The sequence below is a fragment of the Stegostoma tigrinum genome, chromosome 1, assembly GCF_030684315.1.
Source record: "Stegostoma tigrinum isolate sSteTig4 chromosome 1, sSteTig4.hap1, whole genome shotgun sequence".
Lineage (NCBI taxonomy): Eukaryota > Metazoa > Chordata > Chondrichthyes > Orectolobiformes > Stegostomatidae > Stegostoma > Stegostoma tigrinum.
The window spans coordinates 119,011,713-119,025,177 of NC_081354.1; the positions used below are offsets into that span (position 1 = coordinate 119,011,713).

Here is a 13,465-nt window from a genome sequence, read left to right on the forward strand (position 1 = left end):
AGTGAATCCTGAACTAGGACTCAGAAATGACTTTGTGCTTCAGATTTCTGAAGCTTTTGCCTGTTCAGAAAATTGTCTTTGCTCTATTCTCACCAAACTGCATAAGCTCACACCTTCCCAATGTATTCCACCTGCACTTTTTTGCTCACTCTCCTAACCTGTCCAAGTTCTTCTGTAGCCTCCCCACTTCCTCTACGCTATCTGGTCCCTCCACCTATCTCATCATCTGCAATCTTAGCAACAATGCTCTCAGTTCCTTTGTCCAGATCATTAGTGTATAACGTGAATTGGTGTGATCCCAACACTGACACCTGTGAGGATCCACTACTCACTTGCTGCATCTTGAAAAATACTCCATTGAACTCTCTGTCTGTTGCCAGTCAGCCAATTCTGTATCTATGCCAGTAGCTTGCCCATAACGCCATGGATGGGCTCTTACATTATTTAGCAGTCTCATGTGTAGCACCTTGTCCAAGTCCTTCTGGAAATCCAAACAGGTCATGTCCACTTGCTCTCTTTTATCTAACTTTCTTGTTAGATAGATTTGCCAGATGTGACCTCCCCTTTTCAAAGCTGTGCTGATTCAGCCATATTTCCCATGCACTTCCAAGGACTCCTCAATCTCATCCCTAATAATGGACTCTAAAATCTTACCAACCACAGAGGTCAGGCTCACAGGCCTATAATTTCCCATTTTCTGCCTCCTTCTTCTTGAACAGGGGTGTTATATTGGCCATTTTCCCATCCTCTGGGAGCCTCCCTGACCCCAGTGATTCCTGAAAGATCACCACCAATGCATTCATAATTTCATTACGTATCTCCTTCTGACCCTGTGGTGTAGTTCATTTGGTTCTGAGTGATTTATCTACCTTCATACTTTCAGACTCCCCAGCACCTTCTCTTCAGTGATGGCCATTGCACTCAACTCTGCCCCCTCAACTATCTTAAAGCTCTGGTATGCTACTGTCGTCTTCCACCATAAAGACTAATGCAAAGTACCCATTCTGTTCCTCTGCCATTTCTTTGTTTCTCGTTACTACATCTTCAGCTTCAAAATTCCTATGGTCCAATGCGCACCCTTGTCTCTCTCTTACATAGAACAAAAGCTTAAGCCCATCTGCCCACTATGTCTGTGCCAACTATGATGCCATTCTAATCTAATCCCATTGGCCTGCACACAGTCCATTTCCCTTTATTCCCTGCCTGTTCATATGTCTGTGCAAATGTCTCTTAAACATTGCTGTCGTATCGGCTTCTAGTATCTCCCCTGGCTGAGTGTTTCAGGCACCAACCATCCTATGTGTAAAAAAAACTTTCCTTGAACATCTTCTTTAAAACGTTCCCCTCTCACTTTAAATGTATGTCCCCTAGTATTTTATATTTCATCCTGGGATAAAGGCTCTGGCTGTCCACCCAAACCAGGCCACTCATAGTTTTATACACTTTTATAAGGTCATCCCTCAGCCTCCAGCACGCTAGTGAAAACTACGTAAGTTTGTCGAACCTCTTCTTATGAATAATACCCTCCAATCTAGGCAACAACTTGGTAAACCTCTTTTGCATCTTCTCCAAGGCTTCCACATCTTTCCTACAGTGTGAGAACCAGAACTGCAAACAATACTTCAAAGTGGCCTACCTAAAGTCTTATACAGTTGCTGACTCTTGTACTCAATGCCCTGATTGGATGATAGTAAGCATGCCATAAGCCTTCTTCACCACTTAATAGACTTGTGTTGCCACTTTCAGGGAGCTACGGACTTGCATCCTAATATCTCTCTACCAAATTTCCTAAGGGTCCTTCGTTTACTGTATACTTTCTTCTTACATTTGATCCCCCAAAACGTAACACCTCATACTTATCCCAATTAATCCCCATCTGCCTTTTCTCTGCCCAACTTGTCTCTATCATGCTGTATCCTTTGATAACCTACCTCATTATCCACAACTCTACTAATAATTTGTATTGTTTGCAAACTTACCAATCAGACCACTTACCTTTTTATCCAAACCATTTATACATATTACAAACAGAGGTCTCAGTACTGTTACTTGTGGATCAACCGGTCACAGATCTTCAGCTGTATCTAACTTATAAACTTTCAAGTGGTTCACTTGTGACATACTCATCTGGACCAGCAATGAAGAACCTTGTCAAATGTTTTAGTAAAATCCAGGTAAACAAAATCCACAACCCTACGCCCAATCATCTTCATGACTTCCTCAAAAATAATTATATTTATGAGACAAGGCTTCCCCTGTACAAAGCCATATTGACTATTCCTAATAAGTCCATTCCTCTCCAAACATGAGTAAATCCTGTCCCTAAGAATCTTCTCCAATAATTTTTGTGCCATGGATATAAGGCCTATAAATTTCCTGGATTATCCCTGTTGCCTTTCTTAAACGAAGGAACAACATTGGCAGTTCTCCAATCTTCTGGGACTTCACCTGTGGCTAAAGAGGTTACAGATATCTTTTCAAGGGTCCAGCAATCTCCTCCCTTGCCTTTTTCAGTATCCTGGGATAGATTCCATCAGGCCCTGGTGACGTATCTACTTTAATATGTTTTTCAAGACCTCACCTCTGCCTTCTTAATACCAATATGCCCTAGAACATCAACATAACCCTCCCTAAACTTACATCATCCATGCTCATCTCTTTGGTGAACAATGAGGCAAAATACTCATTAAGAAACTCATCCACTTCCTCTAGCTCCAAGCATAAACTCTCTCCTTTATCCTTGATTGGATCGACTCTTCCCCTGGTTATCCTCTTGCCCTTAATATACGTATAAAATGCCTTTAGATTCTCCTTAACTCTACTTGCCAAGAAGTTTTCATGGCTCCTTTAGCTCTTCTAATTTCTTGTTTGGGTTATTTTCTGTTATATTCCTCAAGGGCCTCGTCTGATTTCAGCTTCCTAAATATTACAAGCATCTTTTTCCTTTTTGACTAATCTCTCTTATCATCCAGGGTTCCCAAATCTTGCCAATCATATCTTTCATCCTCACAGGAACCTACTGGTCCTGATTCACTGGCCTTTAAAAGATTCCTACGTCATACCCTCAAATAACCACCCGTCAATCTAATTTCCCAAATTCCTGCTTCATACCTTTATAATTAGCCTTCCTCCAGGTTAACCCTTGCACCCAAGGACAAATCTCATCTTTATTCATAGGTGCCTTAAAACTTGCAGAATTATGATCACTTCCCATACTGAAACTTCAATAAACTGGCTGGCTCATTCTCTTGTACAAGGTTTGGCAACACAATCACAGCAGAGCTCAAACTCTTCTGATCATACCCTGATTAACATCAAAGTTAGAAGCCTTGTCTATTAGGTCACATGGCTATTTAAATCTTTTATGTACCTAAAACAAAACTTGCAATCTTCTTTGACTTTACTAACTAGCTTATTCTCGTTTTCATCTTTTCCCGACCTTAACACTTTTTTAGTTGTCCTCTGCTGGTTTTTAGAGGCTTCCCACTAATCTTCATCACACTGCATGCTCTTTCTTTTATCTTTATGCGTCCCTGACTTTCCTGGTCGGCCATGGTTGCTTCATTCTCCCCTTAGTATACTACTTCTTCCTTGCTATGAATTCTACTGTGCCTCCTGAATTGCCGGCAAAAACCCGAAACCTTTGTTGCTCTACCATTTTCCCTGCTAGATATCCCTTCCAATCAAAAACAGAAATCGCTGGAAAATCTCAGCAGGTCTGGCAGCATCTGTGGAGAGCAAAAGCAGAGTTATGTTCCAGGTCCAGTGACCCATCTTCAGAACTGATGGTCACTAGGAAAAGGGTGGTATTTATACAGAATCTGGGGTCAGGGGAGGGGTGAGGAGTAAAATGACAGGTGGAGATAGAGCTCAAAGAGAGGGGGAGAAACAGTATGACAGACAAAGGACTGGGTAAAGGTCAGTCTGGGAGAATGAACAGCTGCTAATGACCCCTTCCAAATTAACTCTGGCCAGCTCCTCTCTCATGTCTTTAGAGTTACCCGAAATAAATCCACAGAGGCTGATATCCTGTCACCAAGCTGCCCTTTATTTACAAGTGGGAAGCCCTTGACACCAATCCACCTTCCTCAGAGCCAGCTGTCAGTGACGGAATATCTGATACCTTTTATCAGTCAAATTAACCAAATTAACAGCTCCAGTCAGGGAACTCATATTCTATGAGATCCACCTGACTGACCTTGTTGCAATGACTACATTACCTTTACTCAATTATCATATCATTACTTCTGATTCAAAATTCTGCCTCTCAAAGTACAGAGTGAATTCCATCATATTGTGGTCACTGTCCCCTTGGGATTCCTTCATCTTAAGCTCCCTAATCAAGTCTGCCTCATTACACATCACCAAATCCAGAATTGCCTGTTCCCTGATAACAAAGTGTGGAGCTGGATGAACACAGAGGCCAAGCAGCATCTCAGGAGCACAAAAGCTGACGTTTCAGGCCTAGACCCTTCATCAGAGACGGGGATGGGGAGGGGGAACTGGAATAAATAGGGAGATAGGGGGAGGCGGACCGAAGATGGAGAGAAAAGAAGATAGGTGGAGAGGAGAGTATAGGTGGGGAGGTAGGGAGGGGATAGGTCAGTCCAGGGAAGACGGACAGATCAAGGAGGCGGGATGAGGTGGTAGGTAGGAAATGGAGGTGTGGCTTGAGGTGGGAGGAAGGGGTGGGTGAGCGGAAGAACAGGTTAGGGAAGCAGAGACAGGCTGGGCTGGTTATGTGATGCAGTGGGGAGAGGGGACGAGCTGGGCTGGTTTTGGGATGCAGTGGGGGAAGGGGAGATTTTGAAGCTCGTGAAGTCCACATTGATACCATTGGGCTGCAGGGATCCCAAGCGGAATAGGAGTTGCTATTCTTGCAATCTTCAGGTGGCATCATTGTGGCACTGCAGGAGACCCATGATGGACATGTCATCTGAGGAATGGGAGGGGGAGTTAAAATGGTTCGCGACTGGGAGGTGCAGTTGTCTGTTGCGAACCGAGCGGAGGTGGTGAAGTTCTTCCCCTCCCCCCACTGCATCACAAAACCAGCCCAGCTCGTCCCCTCCCCCCCAGTGCATCCCAAAACCAGCCCAGCCTGTCTCCGCTTCCCTAACCTGTTCATCCTCTCACCCATCCCTTCCTCCCACCTCAAGCTGCACCTCCATTTCCTACCTACCACCTCATCCCGCCTCCTTGACCTGTCCGTCTTCCCTGGACTGACCTATCCCCTCCCTACCTCCTCACCTGTACTCTCCTTTCTACCTATCTTCTTTTCTCTCAATCTTTGATCTGCCTCCCCCTCTCTCCCTATTTATTCCAGTTCCCTCACCCCATCCCCCTGTCTGATGAAGGGTCTAGGCCCATAATGTCAGCTTTTGTGCTCCTGAGATGCTGCTTGGCCTGCTGTGTTCATCCAGCTTCACACTTTGTTATCTTGGATTCTCCAGTATCTGCAGTTCCCATTATTGCCTGTTCCCTAATGGACTTTACCATAAGCTACTGCAAAAATAACGCATTTCAGAGACATTCCGCAAACTCCTTTCCTTAGTACCCATGACCGACCTGATTTTTGCAATCCACCTGAAAAGTGAAGTTCCCAAGATTATTGTAATAGTGTCTTTTTTCCATGCCTTTCTATCTCCTGATTTATTTTCTGTCCCACATCGTGACTACAGCTATATGGCCTGTACATAAATCCCATCGACATCTTTTCTCCTTTCAGTTCCTCAATTCTATCCACACAGATTCAACACTTTCCAACTCTTGATTGCTTCTTGCGATCAATTTGATTTAATTTTATACTAACAAGGCAACCCCACCCCTTATGCCCACCTACCTGTCCTTTTGATACAATGTGTATTCTCGGTTCTCACACCTGATCTCCTTGCAGTCGCATCTCTAATATCCACAACATCACACTCAGCAATTTCAATCTGCACTACAAACTCATTTACATTGTTTCATATACTGCATGCACTTAAGTACAATACTGTCAGTCCTACATGGATTGCCCTTTTCCCATAGTTGTCCCTTTCTCTGCTACGCCTTAAGTTAGATTCCTGACCGTTTCAAAATTCTCTGTCCTATTACTTGTTTTAGAAATTTTAATAACCTCTTTTGAACCCTCCCCCTCCAACCATTTATTTAGTTTAAAGTGTTTGTGATCTCAATTTACCTTTATTTGCATCATACGTTATTCTACTTTATTCCAAATTCTTTGTGCACTAAGATACAAAGCCTTTAAGTTTGCCCTATTATGGAGGTTCTCTACACTTTATTGGTACAATATGATATTCACACATTGTTTTTACTTTTATTTTCTGGTAATAATCAAGCCCATCACCAAGCATACTTTCTCCTTTACCTTTGATTATATGATTTTCCATGTAACCGAACCTACATCCCACTATTTAGTTTAAAAACCTCTGAGACATAGCCCTATGACGTGTTCTATGGGCATCAATGAGACATTATGGGCCATCAGCAACAACAGAATTATATTTCACTATAATTTGTACTATCAGATGCAACACATCTCTCATTCTACCAATACGAGCAAGACAGGGCACTAACCTTGGCTTAAGAAGCAGTACAGGATTACATGTCAGGAACAGCATTCAATCCACACAAAGATGAGTGATATTACAGCATGTTGGCACACAGTGGATGCAGTATGCAAATAAGCAGTAAGTCACTGACAACTAACAGATCAGATCAAAGCTCTGCACGTCTGCCACAACCAGTCGTGAGTAGTTTGGAAAACTATTGGAAGGAGCACACCACATAACACCTCCATTCTTCATGATGGTAGAGAGCTGCACAAGTGCAAAAGAAAAGGTTGAAGCTAGAAATGATAAATGGACAATCTATATCAAAGATGTCGTTTTCCAGCCAATTTCAATTTGCTTCAATTGAAATTAAGAATGAGTCAGTACACTGAGTGTAAGAGACAACGAGGCACTTTAATATCTAGTGCTGTTAAAGAATTGTGCCCTGGCACAAGTTGTGCTACAGTATTTAAATGACACACTGAAAAACTAACCAGGTATATCCCACCACAGAACTCAGGTCAAATCCAATCAGACCAATTACCAATCCATTAGACTACCTCAGTCATCAGCTGTTTTAGACAATAACATTAAGGGATAATTGCTCATAAATAACCTACTTGCACAGACTTGATCCAAACGAGGAAAAAGGAGACTGAATTCGAGGTAAGAGTACAGTGGCTGCTCTTGACAGCATAGCAATACATGATTGAGTGGGATCAAGAGGCCCAAAGAAAATTGAAGGCAATATGAAACAAAGGGAAAACTAACAAAGTGAACATGATTTTCATCGTGGGAGGCCAATTAGATCAGTTCCAGAAAACTAATACAAAAGTTCCTCAGGCTAATGTCATAGGTCTAACCATCCTTAGTCACTTCATTGATTAACTTCCCTTCATCATTAGTCAGAAGTGTATTTGCTGATGACTACTCAATATTCAGTTCCATTTTCAACTCCTCAGACATAGTTTATTCCTGGATGCTGGAAGACCTAGACAACATTCCGGCTTCGGCTGTGAAGTGGCAAGCTACATTCAGGAGACAAACGCCAGAAAACATTCATTTCTAGTTAGGGAGAATCTAATCAGCTTGAGATTCAACATCACTGAAGCTCCCCACTACAGACAGAGGAACATAGTCATTTGCCTGAGGGTCACCATTGACAAAATATAAATTGGCTAAGTCACAAAATATTGTAGTTAAATGAGGTCATGGGCTGGGACTTCCAAGGTAGTGATTTACCACCTGATTTCTCAAATCCTTTCCCCTAACTACATGGAAAATGTCAGCAATATAATAGAACATTCCAAACTTGCCTGGATGAGTGTCATTCCAACAACATTAAAGAACTAAACACCTCTCAGGACAAACAAACTCGTTCAATTGCCACCTCTCTCACCACTAAATGCAACTTACCAAAACATTTCCTAACATCACCTTCCAAACGCCCAATTCTACCACCTGGAAGGCTAAGGCATATGCAACACTACCACCTGAAAATTCCTCCCTAAGCTGCATACCACCCTGCCTTGGAATATGTTGCTGTTCCTTCTTAGTGGGTTTAGATATTGGAGCTTTCTACCAAACAGTGCTAACAGTACTTACATCATATGACCTGCAGTGGTCCAAGGTGATGATTCAAACACATCGTCTCAAGGGTAATAAGGGATAATCAAAAATTGTTAGCCTTGTTGGCAATATACACATCCCATGAATGAATTAAAAAAAATCTGAAAGCTGTGCATCCTACATTACTACACTTCAATTGTGTCTCATTGGCTGGAAATCAGTTTGAGACAAGCTGAGGTTGTGAAAGTGCCATATAATTTTTCTGATTTTTTATTACTAGCTCTAGCTCAATTACCTTTCCTGCTGCACATTCAGATTAGACCTTGAACTCTGCTTTATACCCTGCATCGTGTAAGTGTGAATTGCAGCAATTTGCCATATTTAGAACATTTTCCGTCTGTACATTTACCTCTCCATTCTACTGTCAACATTCTCATTAATGTTTTTATTATTGCATGGACTGATTTCTAAAATTAGTTAATGCAAATCTCTCTCATACCCATACCAGCCACTGTCAAGCATCATTGGGCTCCAAGTCTGTTAGCATTTCCAAATCTTCATCTTCAAAGCCTAAAGTCTCATTGCATCTGATTCCAGTGATCTCTTGCTGTAGTTCCCAGACCTCTACCCCTCTAACTCCAACTCTGGTGCTTATGCATTCTTTGATGATTTAGATCTGAAAATTCAGTTGTTATATCCTTGTATTTTGAAATTATGTATTGCTTTACCTTCCATAAAATAAACAACTTGCCCATATGTTTTTATAACCCTGGTCTTCTGTATGTTTTCTCTCTCTTCTGCTTGTAAAACACTATTACGTTACAAAGAGTAATCAAGAGTGCTTCTAACATGAAAATATACTTTTGATGTACATAAGAAATGCGAGCAGGAAGAAGTCATATGCCCCAGTAGATTGTTTCACTGTTCAACAAAATGCTGCTAATCTTTGACCTCATTTCCTCTTTCTCACCCTCTCCTCATAACCCTGTTCCCTGGTACAGAAAAAAAAAGTTAAATATTTCTTTTAAATGCACCTTTGAAATTGAGTCATTTCACATTTTAAAACCAATAAACCTTTGTTGAATTCAATAATATTTACATATTTCCATCAGTTGAGAAATTTTATAGGTTTTACTTAAAGTTAAGGATCTTATTCGATTCATTAGATTTGTCCAATACTTGTGCAAGAATATTTGTCATGGCATAGTAGGATGGTTGGGTAAGTTCTGGAAGGGCTTGCGTGGGTCTATACTTATTTTCAAATTGGATGTAGAAGCTCCCTGGGAAAATGATATTCTGTTTTAATCTTTTAATTTGTAAAAGCAGTAGCAGTCAATGCTCGGAGATGCAGCTACGGTCAGTATACTTGAAGAAAGAATGGTGCTCACTTTGAAGAATTAACAAATGTGACAGAAATTATGTACTTCTATAGAGTGGCAGTATGTAATCAATTAATAGGAAATAATGAGGTTACTGAGCCCTCTCCAATGATTTATTTTCCCTTTGTTCTCTAAGGATTTCTCCCTGCAACCATCAATGTTCTGACACCAGCGCTGCATGAGGCACAAATTACCATGGTTATACTGATAACAGCTCTAATTAGCTCATTATAGGAAGGCCACAGGTCATTACCTCAGAGTTTGCCATCATAAAAAGAATGCGATTTATTCTTTCTCAGTTGAATCACAAGATGAAATGATCCCAAGATAAAGTTAGTGGCTTATAGTGAATGGTTTTTAACTGTACTTCATAAAAAAAGTGCTTTGTGTCAGTTCCTGTCAGGTAAAATTATTGTAAGTGGTCTCTGAAGAATAGAATATGAATGAATGAATGCAATATATTGTGGAGATTCTGCCAAGTCTTAAGGAAAAATGCACAGGTGCTTCCTTCGGCCTGTTTGATTTTATTTTTAATGCCCAGTTGATCAGGGGGTCCAGGGTTACCGATACAGATAAATCTTAGCATTTTTTAACCTGACGGGTAAGACTAAAATAATATGTACTTTTCTAAAAGAAAACCATGAAGCATAAAAAAGTTAAATCAAAAAAACCTTACATGCTTCCAGATCCACCACAAGCTCTACCAACACCATTCCTCTCCTCAGGTTGAACCAGGCTGTTTAATGTCTTGGCATCATATTGTTGAAACCAAGCTGACCTTGCTACCACATATCCATACCATTAATAAGACCGTATACATATGTTTCCCTGGCTCTGCTTCAACTCATCTGCTACCGAAACAGTCACCATCGCCTTTGTCACCAATACACCTGATCTGACTTCTATCTTCCACCCTGCCAAAAAAAATCTGCTGGTTCAGTACACTATTCACACTGCTAACCTGCAAATCCCATCAAATTCCTCCCCTCCCCTCCTTATCTTTATTCTCCTTTGGAGCTACGTCTTCAGATATACCAGTGCTACTCTGATCCTGACCTCTTGAGCATCCCCGATTCCATTCGATCAGCAGCGAGTCAACCTTCCTCTAAAGATTTCCCCTGCTTGTATTTTTCTTTATTTCTTTTCAATCTTCTCCTGTATGTTCTCTGAGTTTCTCTTGTCCAACAGACTGACCTCCTATTCTCTTGGTCCCTCTCCCACTCAACTGCTGACTATCCAATTCCCTACAGTCCCTATACGAGCTAATATTTGTTAATGGCTGTTCAGGCTTGTCCAACTCCGTTAAATCTCTGGATGTGAGTTTGCTCGCTGAGCTGGAAGGTTAGTTTTCGGACGTTTCGTCACCATTCTAGGTAACATCATCAGTGAGCCTCCAACGAAGCACTGGTGTTATGTCCCGCTTTCTATTTATCTGTTTAGGTTTCCTTGGGTTGGTGATGTCATTTCCTGTTCTTTTTCTCAGAGGATGGTAGATTGGCTCCAAATCAACGTGTTTGTTGATGGAGTTCCGGTTGGAATGCCAATGCCGGACTTCAATCATCAAAGGTCTAAGAAAAAAAAAATCAGTGTATTGCGCAATCTCGGTGGCATGCCTGACTTCAAGACGAGCTTCTGACAACATATTTGTGCCAGCACAGGGGCCCAGGTTTAATTCCACCCACAGGCCACTGTCTATGTGGAGTTTGCACATGCTCCCTATGTCTGCGTGGATTTCCTCTGGGTGCTCTGGTTTCGTCCCACAGTCCAACAGGTATGCAGGTTAGAAGGACTGGCCATGGTAAATTGCCCATATAGTGTCCAGGGATTTGAGAGTTAGATGGATTAGGCATGGAAAATGCAGAGTTATGGGGTTGGGATAATTCTGACTGGGGTGCTCTTCAGAGAGTCAGTGAAGACTCGATGGGCCAAATGGGCTGCTTCTGCAATGTAGGAACTACATGATTCCATGATATATTGTGAATAGTTGGAGTTCTGGTACTGATCCCTGCAGTGCCTCATCAGTAACTGCCTGCCATTCAGAAAAAGATCCATTTATTTGGGGTCTGTAGTCTTGGCTTAGTTGGTAAAGCGATAGATTCGAAATCCGTTGGGGCTCCCCTGCACAGGTTAAGATCCTGCTGCCTATGTTTGGGGTGGCACGATGGCTCAGTGGTTATCGCTACTGCCTCACAGTGCCGGGAACCCGGGTTCGATACTACCCTCGGCCAACCGTCTGAGCGGAGTTTGCACATTCTCCCTGTGTTTGCGTGGATTTCCTCCAGGTGCTCTGCTTTCCTCCCACAGTCCAAACATGTGCAGTCTAGGTGGATTGGCCACGCTAAATTACCCATTGTGTTCAGGGATGTGTCAATTAGGGGAATGAATCTGAGTGGGATGCTCTGAGGGTCGGTGTGGACTTGTTGGGCTGAAGAGCTTGTTTCCACACTGTTGGGAATCTATGATCTATTCCTACTCTTTGTTTCCTTTCTGCTAACCAATTTTCTATCCATCTCAATACACCATGCCCAATCCCATCTGCTTTAATGTTCATATGTTCATATTAGTTCTAATAACAGTAATGCAAAGGAAATTATAACATTCTTGCACGAGTATGGAGTTACATTAAATTTTTATTCCTTAACTTGTTAAGTACAAAACTTCAAAACTGGTTCTAAACAGTGGGTAGAGCTTAAGTAATTGTTTGCAAATATCTGAAGCACTGAAATATTGTCTTACCTCCCAAGACTCTGAACAATCTCCTGCAGTTAGGTAACGGCCACTTTGCACAGCTTGCTTTTACGAAATTTTGCCTTCTGGCTAAATACTCCTCAGAGAATAAACTTTTCATGGTGTTATTCAACTCTGTAAAGCAGAGAAGAATAAAAGAAATTAAAAATTGCTGGTAATGATTAGCTGGGTACATGTAAATGTCAATCTCTGAAGTAGTCAGTGTTAATTAAATTGCCACACAGAGTCCTCAGCCTTAAGTGTGCTGCTGTGGGGTGCTGTATAGTGAAAGGAAGCCATTTTTCAACTGATAGTAAGGGAAAGTCAAAGGAAGATTTACTCAGGGTTATGCTAACATAAGTATTCAGTAGTTTGGGGCAATACTGCAGGAGAATGGGAAAGGTTAGCAATATGGCTTCAATTTCTTTAGGGTTTCCTCGATGGTTGAGTTAACAGTGAGTAAATGGTGCATGTAGATTCCAGTTCCAATCTTTAGTTTGCACTCACTTGATGGATCTCAGCTCAGATGGTAGCAAATCATAGCAGATGGCTTCAGACCCTAACGCTGTGGAGGTGCAGAAGCAAAATAGCCATTGTTCATCCTCCTTTTAACTATCCAGTGACATCTGTTGTCAGTGAAACAGTACTTGAGCAGCTTGCTGACATCCATCATCCAGGGTCATTCATGATGACTGAACAATTCGGAAAATGAATGTGCAACTAGTAATCAAGTGTTCAGGATTGAGAAAGAAAATAAAGAATGCATTCTACACAGATCTTTCAGAATTACCTCAGTTAGTCCCAATAAGGATACACAAAACAAATTTAATGTCCTTGGGCTGATGCTTACATTTTTTGGTTAAGTGAGAGTTGCGTTGGGTATGTTGGAGGGATTCTCAGCCATGAGATCTCTCACCCTATCTTAACAAATGCATTTCATCAACTGACCACATTGACCTTTTGGTGTTCCTCATGTTGTTCCATTTTACCACACTTCATTCTTGGAACAACTTGTCACTCTGCAGATATCTGTTGACAAATCCAGTATCCCTTGTACCTGTGCATTCCTTGTGCACTCAGAGATTTGCTGACAGCCAGTATCTGTGAAGAAAAGATCAGAGTTAACGTTTCCAGTCTGGTGACCCTTCCTCAGAAGAACGGTCTGAGGAAGGGTCACCAGGCCCGAAATGTTAACTCTGATCTTTTCTTCACAGATGCTGCCAGATCTGCTGAGCCCAG

The 13,465-nt window shown here is 41.7% G+C and overlaps 1 protein-coding gene across 1 annotated transcript in view; it reads right to left on the reverse strand.

Moving 5' to 3' along the window:
- Positions 1-10,459: 10,459 nt before the first annotated feature.
- Positions 10,460-13,465, reverse strand: part of rnf180a (ring finger protein 180a) — a 75,978-nt gene continuing 72,972 nt past the window's right edge. Inside the window, exons 3-4 of the mRNA XM_048528644.2 lie at positions 12,236-12,361; positions 10,460-11,067 (exon numbers count right to left, since the gene is read on the reverse strand). Of these exons, the coding sequence (XP_048384601.1) occupies positions 11,060-11,067; positions 12,236-12,361 (134 nt within the window). The 3' untranslated portion in view covers positions 10,460-11,059. The remainder of the gene's footprint in view (positions 11,068-12,235; positions 12,362-13,465) is intronic.